Source organism: Cryptomeria japonica, unplaced genomic scaffold (assembly GCF_030272615.1).
Source record: "Cryptomeria japonica unplaced genomic scaffold, Sugi_1.0 HiC_scaffold_425, whole genome shotgun sequence".
In the NCBI taxonomy this organism is placed as follows: Eukaryota; Viridiplantae; Streptophyta; class Pinopsida; order Cupressales; family Cupressaceae; genus Cryptomeria; species Cryptomeria japonica.
Window position 1 is genome coordinate 118,874 of NW_026729245.1, and position 10,252 is coordinate 129,125.

Consider the following 10,252-nt stretch of genomic DNA (forward strand, 5'->3'; position numbering starts at 1 on the left):
TTCAACCTAGGACCTTGAAACGAAGATTGTGCGGGATCCTTATGGGTTGGTTCTTGACCAACTCTGAACTTTTTGTAAAATTCCTCCTCCTCTGTAGGTTCATTTGGCTCTCTGAATGTCTCAGTGAGCTCATAGTCACTGGAGGATTTGTCTGAACCCCATTCCCACTTATTAGAATCTGTGGAATAATAATCCTCTTGTTGAACTTCGGCCACTTTGATTTGCCATGCCTCTTTTGTTCTTTTATTGTGAATCTTGGAATTCAGAAAACCAAGTCCCTTGGAGCATTCCCTTCTTGTAGTTAGCTCAGGTTGTAAGGGCTCCATGACACCTTCTTTGCGTAACCCGAGAGGGCTTTTTCCATCATACCCAAATCTTTGCAGAATTTTGAAGCCTTTGCCATAGTTCTCACAGGGTATAATAATTTGATCTTGCGTGTCCTCTTCAATGTCTCTATAGAGCATTTTATATAAATTTTCTTCTTCTAGTTCGCCCCATCTTTGAAAGATGGTAGGATCCCATCTGAGTATCATGATGGAGATTTGCTTGTTAGGATGTGGCCTCCCATATTCTTTTGGAGAGCTCATGACTTGTCATAAAAACATTGTCTGATTCAAAGTGTATTCTCCCATGCCTTTGTCTTGAAACTTACCTCTAAGTTCACCTTGTTTAGATGTCGAGGGTTTTAATGACTCAGGGTCAATGTATGCGGAAGAGAGAGTAGCCTCACGGTTACTGGGAATGATAGTCTCAGTATGTGATCTCAAGTTATTGCAATATATGAATGGATTTGGATCACCATTGACTGTTACCTCGACTCCATTATGAGGAAACTTAATGCATTGATGATATGTTGATGGGACTGCCCTCATTTCATGAATCCAAGGACGTCCTAGCAATATGTTATATGTGAGATCTAGATCTAGGACTTGACAAACCACATCCTTTGTGACTGGCCTGATTCTTAGTGGTAAGGTAACTGTGCCCTTGGATGAACGCTCTTCATCATCATAAGCCTTGATGGTGATTTGGTTTGAAGAATTCACAGCTTTGTCAGAATATCCCAATTGTCTGATGGTGCTCAATGTACAAATATTTAGACCTGCTCCTCCATCTATCAGGACTCGCTTTATTCGATGTTTATGTATGAAGGCTTCAATGTGTAAAGGTGCATTATGTGGCTGACTTATGGAGGCATCATCGGCTTCTCTGAATGTGAGGGAGTGCGGAACGGATAGGTATCCCACCATGGCTTGAAACTGGTCCACGTTTAGATCAGTAGGGACAGTAGTGTCTCTCAAGATTTTGTCAAGGATGGCTTTATGTGCAGGGGATATACGTAAGAGCTCAAGAATGGAGATGAGCGCAGGTGTCTTCCCTAATTGTTCTACAAGGTCGTACTCAGGTTTGATTGATGAAGGATTGGTATTCTTAGTGGAGGCACCTGGCAACATGATTTTACCTCGACGAGTTGTAACATGACATTCAGAGGTAGATTCAGACGAAGAGCCAACACCCTTTAGGACAATCTTGGGTCTCTGAGAAGGATTCTCAGGATTTTTGTTCTTGATAGTAATAGTAGAGATATGATTGTCCATCGAGATGTGATTGATAGTAGAATCATAATTGTAAGGTGCTCTAGTGTAATTGGCTTGATCATCTGTGACTTTGCCTTTTCCTTTGTCATGTTTTGGGAATGGTTCCTTAAACACCTCATGTTCTTGGTTAGATGAATGTCCCTCAATCTCAATATCTCCTCTATCAATGAGATCTTGCACAATGTTCTTCAATCGATGGCAATTACTTGTCTTATGACCCTTGCTCTTATGAAACTCACAATACTCATCATCATTCCACCAATTTGGTTTGACCTTTGGTTCATATGGAGGAAAATCTGGAACTGTGATCACTTTGTTTGCCACAAGCTTTTTGAATACTGATTCAAGTGGTTCTCCCAATGGAGTGTACTTCCTTCGAGGTTTAGAAGTTGTTTGATTGTTCACTTGATTGTTGGTAGAACTTGATCCAGAAAAAAAAAACTTGGGTCTCACTGTGTTGGCATCAACAACACCATCATTAACTGTGTTCTTGTTCTTGTTCCAAAATTTTGGTTTATCCTTTCCTTTAAAGTCCTCTTTGTTTTCTTTGAATAGTTTGATAACTCCTTGTTCAATTAAGACTTTTTCTGTTGCTAGGCCCTTTTCGATAACATCTTTGAATGTAGACAAACAAGCTTTCCTGAGATCATATCCAATAGCCTTGTTAACATTTTGTGTGAATATTTCTACCATTTGTTTCTGTGGGATTTCGCAAGAGCATCTGCTGGCTAGATTTCTCCATCTTTGTAAGAATGATGCAAAAGATTCTCCCTCTTTTTGCTTGGTGTTGCACAAGGTAGTAACTGAGACATCTGTTTCAATGTTGTAAGAGAAATGCTGAATGAATGCCTCTGCCAAGTCGCCCCATGACTTAATACCAGGAGGTAATTGAGAAAACCATTCCATAGCTTGATCGCCTAAGCTCTGTGGGAACAACCTCATCAAGTATGTTTCTTCTGCCGCTACCTCAATGCAAGCTGTGAAGAATTGTCTTATATGTGCCTTGGGGTCTCCTCTCCCTCTATATTTGTCAAATTTTGGTGTCACAAAGTGTGCAGGAAACGGAGGCATTGGAATACTCTTATCAAAGGGATAAGGACATATATCTCTCATAGTGTATGTAGGTTTTGATGTATTAAAAGTAATTAAAGCATTCATCAAACATAATTAAATGATGTAAACTTGAAAAGTAATGGTTACATTTTGTCTAAACTTACAATACTCCTAAACTTCCTAACACATGAAAGAATACCGAGTTGACTATTTTGGTTCTTAAAAAGAATGAGAAGAGTTTCACATAGTAAAAATACACATAAATGAGGGCATTAGCTTCTTGACCTGCATAAGATACATAGACTAACAAAACAAAAAATCAAGTATCAATCATGATTTAAAATTTTACTTTCAAATTTTCATAAAAAAACACAATTTTCTAGTGACATCCATCAAAGGATTCCCAAAGCTCTTCCATCTCAAAATACACACTTTAATTTAAAAAAAAACAAAACCATTTCAATAAGAAAAACATAGACACTTAGTATATGTACATATTGTAAAACACACTATTTCATAAAACCACAACACCTTAGTACTCCAATTCAATCTCTTTTATAACCCTGGACAAACACATGCAAGGAAATCTTGTTATACACTCAAAATTCATACAATGATCATTTTCTTGTGCAAACAAGATTCATACTCACAACTATTTCACTATATGCTCAGAAATGCATGAACATAGTTCTATTTTGCATCGGTAATATTCTAACATTAGTAATCTATTTTGTACCAACAAAATGGACATACATTATATTTTCATTATGCAGCCATAAAATGCATATAAATAATTGTTTCTTTTGTACCCATAAAATGCGTAAATATTATTATTCACTTTTTAACTCCAAAATAAATACAAATGATGCTCCTTGCACATAGATGTGTTAGACTAGCAACCTTCCTTTTTGAATAATTTACAATTGAGGAACTCCTATCTAAACATCTAGTATAAGGTACAAATTGATTGTGAAAATATTGGAGTGCATGTACACCATTTTTTACAATAACTATTTTATCCTCGATAGTAGATTATCTTGTATAACGTTAAGAACCCTATCCAATAGAAGACACAATTATCATTATTGAATTTTATGTGACAAAAAATATACAAAGATATACAATTAAGAATGTATATTCCATTTAAACAAATAACTTTACGTTCTTTCAACAAAATAGTTTTACCAATATTTTTATTAATTTATATGTTAAAATTTTTATAAATAATCATATGATTATAGTAATAGGCGTAACCTGTCTTAATGACAATAGGAGGAGAAGCATCTCATATCTTAGCTATGAAACAAGTCTTTAAGAAAATATATGACACCTAATTTTTAAATATAAAGAAAATAAAATATCAAAGTATATATTTATTTTTAATATTCTCTCGGAACAGTGTATTGCGTGTGAATTACGCTTCTCTCATTACTGGTAAAATGACAGCAATGTTTTATTGATAATAAGTGGTGAGCGTTGCAACGGCCTACGCGGCTACACCACAGTGTCAATACGAAGATGACAACACTTATTAATATATTAGTCCACACACAAACATAATCCTATATATATCTAGGGACAGAATACAATAGTGTAGTCTGTACCGGAGGGGCAAGCGAATGTGGCCGTATCGTCCTTGGCATAACTGTAGGCCTGAGGGCACTGCTGCTTGAATATCATTGAGTAGTTTGTCGCAGGACAGCTGTTGGTATAGCTGCCAGTGCAGCAATACTGGTCTGTTTGAAAGGCAACGCAGGCACTCTTGCATCCGCCGGCAACCTTCAATTCAGCAGGGCACACAGCGTTCACGTCGGCTTTGCATGCAGGGGCAGTGCACTGTGCATTGGTAGGGTTGATGGAAAGAGGAATATTGAAGCCGTCCACTAGCGACACGTCGTAATAGTCCTGGTCGCTCTGAGTGTACTCGGCCAGCGTGGCGGGAACAGCTCCCGAGACTGTGCAGCTCAGTTGGCCGCCGCAGTCACCGGTTTGACAGGTTCCTTTGCCGCTCGCATCGAAAGAGCAGCCGGTTCGACCCCAGAATCTTGCCGACTGTGTCCCCGCCGCCAAATTAACCGTCCATGTCTGACCCTGGGTCAGCTGCTGCCCTCCTCCGGGTAATCCCGCCGCCCACACTGTGTACCCGCACTGGTTCTTTATATCAAACTTAACTGCTCTCGCCTCTGTGACAAATAATACACACATACTATTATTGTTAGCCTTGGAAATGTTTATACTATTCAACCTCATACAACACGCATTATGTTACTATGACAGCTTACCTTGAATGTAAAGAGATATGGCCATTCCAGCCACAAGAAGAAGCGCAAGATCTGATACTTTTGCCATTATAAGTAGTATCTATATCGCATACAGCAAAGACTGAATGAAGATACAAGGAGGGGTATGTCACTTATATAGAGAGCTCCACCTCCTACGAAGGTAAGAAGGAAGCAAAGAAGCAAAGACCCGACTTTAAGAGCCGTATATCACACGAAAGCCCTCTTGTCCTTTTATAGTTTTTCTTTTCCCAATTTGTCTTTTTTTAATTTGTCTAGGTTTTATATGAAGATGCGACCAGAACATCTACAAGAAGCGCAAGATCTGAAACTGTTGGCATTATACAGCCTGGATTGAATGAATATGAACTGTTACCAAGGAAGCCTAATCCTAGGTTGAGAAGCGATGTATGTTACGGCAACCCTGGTCACATTCAAACTTTTCTTTGAAAGATTTTAGATTTTACTGTGTAAATATTTTCAATCAAGATGCGAAGAGTCATCAACGTTTTGGAACATATAGTATAAATCTTGACTTTCTACATTCCGACAATAGATCATGGATAAGAATTCTGACTCAGTACAGTATATTCTGATAATGAGACAGAATATTATTCCAAACATTGATAAAAAAAAATATTTCACAATTAATTTTAATAATATAGACCGCTCAAAGCTGATTTTTTCCAGTATGTTTCGGATAGATGGATACATTGAGTATTGAAGGAGGAGTTTAGTTGTTTATACGGAGAAGAGAACTCCACGTGCTATGGTAGAAGCAAAGAAGCCACGACCGGACTATCCTATGAGAGCCCGAGTCTTTTAAAATTCGAATGGTCATCAACAATTAGATTTCTGTTATCTCAGGCTTGACATTTTGTGCATCATCAAAATCTATTTATTTGTATTCAAAGCACTGATCTCTGATTTTCAATATCCTAAAGTTACGCGAATTTCTAAAGGCTTGACAATGCATGTTAAATTTAGTTAATTATATTGACATATGTTTTTCTAATGAAATGTATGGAGGATGAGGGATAATTAGTAATAATATTTTGTACATTTCTATTTTCTATAGTCATTTTATATAGTGTATTGTTACTATGGACATAAATATTTGTGCTTGAGTCATTTGATAATACATTTACATGATATTACTAGTTTTCAAGAATTTTATGGGTGTGTCACTTTAAAAATAAACTGTTGATCTAATAAGAACGAAACAACCTTGAAGATATTTCCATGCATTATTGATGTTTTTCAAAGATATTACACAATAAATATCACAATAGATAGCTATCAATTAATTTAATATTGATTATTTCCTAAATGTAAGTAATTCATTGTTATGTCTTCATCCTATTATACAAATTATTCCTAATTTTCCTTAAGTTCTAATCCATTTCCCTATGTCTTAACACAAATTTTGGAGTCCCAATTCCTATTTAATGTCCCATCCACAAAAAATCCAACAAATAAAATTGACTAAAAGTCCCCACATAAGCACCAAAAATAAATATAAAAGAATTAAAAAATTATTTTATTCCTCTCCACTCATTTCGTAACCATTTTATAACCATCCCTCAAAATCATTTAAAAATACTAATTATCCTCCACCATTTACCTCATAATCACTTTAACAACTCGATCTTGATTTTTGATATCTTATTAGATCTCCATTACTGATCAACAATCCTACATCTTTATAAATAGATTCTTTAGGGAACCATTACTAGTAATCAATTGCCGTCACTACAATGTCGTGCTAATGGTTTAAGCAACCACATTATCATTTTTTATAAAATCCACCCTCATCATACAAGAGAGGTTTATTGGGTGAAATGCATTATGGTGTATGAATTGAAGTCATAGTTGCAGGAGTTTTTGAACCAAGGGATTATTAGACCTAGTCTATCTCCATGCAGTGGACTGCTCATTTTTGTGAAGAAAAATAATGGGACCTTGTGCTTGTGTATTGACTATGGGATGTTGAACAAAGTAAAAGTCAAGAATGGGTATCCCCTATGAAGGATTAATGATCTCTTTGATCAGATGAGAGGATCTATAATATTATCTAAGATAGGTCCCTTAGATATGGCTACCACAAATTGAGGATTAAGGAAGAGGATATTTAAAAGATAGCTTTTAGGACTTATTATGGCTACTACGATTTCACATTAGTGTCATTCGAGTCAAATAATGCTACAAATTTCATGACTCTATTGAACATTGCATCAAGAGATTGAGGATAGTTTTACAATTCCTAAGGGAGAATAAGATCTTTGGTAAGCTATTCAAGTGTACTTTCTACAAGGACAAGGTGAATTATCTACACCTTATGATTTCAATGGGAGAGATTGTAGTTGATCTAGAGAAAATAAAAGCAATCGTGGGGTTGCCTACACCATATAATGTAACTAAAATCTAGAGCTTCATGGGACTTGCAAGATACTACAAGAAGTTTGTATAAGGATTTTCTAAAATTGTAGCACCAATCACTTCACTCCATAGAAAGGGAAAAGGTTTGAGTGGAATGAGAAGTGTGACCAAGCTTTCCAATTTTTGAAGAAGCTCATTTCAAATCCTATATTGATTGTACATAATCCAAATGGGTAATTCATGGTGATAACAAAATGCATAAGGATAAGGTGTAGGAGGAGTGCTAATGCAGAATGGGCAAGTTGTTGCCTATTATTCTAGGAAGTTGAAATAATATAAGGTGAACTATGCATCCCATGACCTAGAGTTAGTAGCCATAATTCATGTGCTTTAGATGTGGAGGCACTATATTTTGGGTAAGCCTTTTGAATTGAAGATGGACGACCTAGGCCTTAAATATATATTTACTCAACCCAATCTCAATGCTCACAAAAATAGATAGATATAGTTTCTTACTGAATATAAATTTAGGATTGAATACATTAAGGAGATGAAACATAGAGAAATAGATGCTCTTAGTAGAAGAAGGCATCTAGCAGCCATGATTACTACAAGCTATAATTTGAGAAAGTGGTTTGTAGTCTTCAAAGAGATTATTCCACGATGGAGAAAGATGTAGAGAAAAACCCCTTGGATCATCGATTTAATAGATATTTGTTTTAGTTAGATTTTATTATTAAGATACCAAGGGAGAATGTACATTCTAAACTTAGGAATTTGAGGAAGTTGATGTTAGAGGAGATCCACAACACACCATGGTAGGAAAATTGAGATCTTTATATTTTTAGCCAAGACTCGAGAGGGATGAGATTGAATTTGTAGCTTGATGATTGGAGTGCAAACATGATTGCTACAAGGAGATGAAACATAGAGAAATAGATTCTCTTAGTAGAAGAATGCATCTAGCAGCCATTATTACTAAAAGGTCTAATTCAAGAAAGTGGTTCATAATCTTCAAAGAGATTATTCCATGATGGAGAAAGATGTAGAGAAAAACCCCTTGGACCATCGATTTAATAGATATTTTTTTTAGTTAGATAGATTATTAAGCTACCAAGGGAGAATGTACATTCTAAACTTAGGGATTCGAGGAGGTTGATGTTAGAGGAGATCCACAACACACCTTATTCAAGGTGCCTAGGAATAGCCAAGATGGTAGGAAAATTGAGATCTGTATATTTTTAGCCAAGAATTGAGAAGGATGAGATTGAATTTGTAGCTTGATGATTGGACTGCAAACAAGCCAAGACTAAGCATGTACACCTAGTAGGTTTGTATAGTCACATGACATACTTGAATATAAATGACAAGTTATTAGCATGGATTTTATTTAAGGGTTGCCTATATCAAAGAATAAACATGATGTCATTTTGGTAATTGTGGATAAGTTGACCAAGGTAGCGTACTTCACCCAAAGGATTTTTAAGTATGGATTGTTTACTTCAGCTAAGAAGTTTTTCTGAGAGATATTGCATTTGAATTGAGTACTTGAGATGATCATATCAAAATGAGATACTCATATAATTTCTAGATTTTGGAAAATATTGAATGAAATATTTGGGACAATATTGAATTTTAGTTTGACAAACAAAGATAGTGAAGCAAGTAGTCGAAGACCTGCTTAGGATGTATTTCATGGATTAATAGTCTAGGTTGGAGGAGTATCTTCCATTGGAAGATTTTGCATATAATAACTCCTATCATGCATCTTTGGTATGACACCATTTAAAGCTCTTTATGGATGAAAGTATTGTACACATATCATTTTGGATATCTAGTTGAATACAAGATTGGAATTGGTTCAAATATTCTTAGGAGATGCATGATGAAATGAGATTGACCAAGGGGTGGTTAAAGAAGGTAGAAAAAAAATAGAAGAGCTATGCACGTAAGAATAGGACTTTCAAAACAAAGTCTTTTTGAGGGTTAAACCTCATAAGATTTCTATATCATTGGAAAAATTAGCCAAACTAGCACCTAGATTTGTAGGTCTATTTGATGTGTCAGAAGTAATGACTGTAGCTACATATAGACTTTATCTAATATAATGATCTTTAATCATATCCATAATATATTTCATGCATCTATGCTTAAGAAACATCATCTTGATGCTACTCATATACTTGATTGGCATGCTTTATAGATTTGGTATCCAAGAGTGGTGCTGGCAGAGCCCATTCAAATTCTAGATTGGAATGATGTTAAGTTGTGTAATAGATTATTATTCAATATAAGGTCTAATGGGATAAAGTATTTGTGGATAGTGACACATGGGAGAATATAGAGGATATATATTGTTCTTATCCTCATTTGAGAACTTAAATTATGGTACTTTGTTTTGCTTAGTGTGATACTTTGACATTTGCATTGGTCTACTATATTTATTGTTTTAGTATTTTTATAATAAGTTTTGGATGATGTATCTTCCTAGTGGGGAAGGATGTCACATCTTATTCTTTTTGCTCAGTGCATTATTAATACAATAAAGTGGTTGAGACTATGGATAAATGTCTTATGTTTTTTTTATTGTTGGTGTAATTATTTATTCATTTGGATATAATTACACTTTACTTAAGTTTACTTAGGTACATGCATATCATAGTAGTTTTTATATGAGACACGTAGGGAGATGTGCTACATTGGGAGTGTGTACATAGGAGAATTTCCACCTTTTATGGTGTGATCTTGTTTTTAATTATCATATCCACTTATTGTGGAGTGATAATTCCACCTTCAGTGGGTGATCCACCTCATGTAAAATATTTTACTATTTATCCTACCTACCCTTGCATCTCATTGAGCCACATGACATCATTGTGCTCTGTTGTCTCCTAGCCTTGCCTCTGTAAGAAGGCTCATCTATATTGTATGTAACTTGATGAT

At 35.5% G+C, this 10,252-nt stretch overlaps 1 protein-coding gene across 1 annotated transcript; it reads right to left on the reverse strand.

The window, feature by feature from the left end:
• Positions 1-3,999: 3,999 nt before the first annotated feature.
• Positions 4,000-5,075, reverse strand: LOC131045886 (pathogenesis-related thaumatin-like protein 3.8). The gene is made up of 2 exons (XM_057979550.2): positions 4,934-5,075; positions 4,000-4,834 (listed from the first exon to the last, which is right to left on the reverse strand). Exons 1-2 carry the CDS (start codon positions 4,998-5,000, stop codon positions 4,224-4,226), a joined length of 678 nt encoding a protein of 225 aa, XP_057835533.1. The 5' UTR covers positions 5,001-5,075; the 3' UTR covers positions 4,000-4,223.
• Between the last annotated feature and the right edge of the window lie 5,177 nt (positions 5,076-10,252).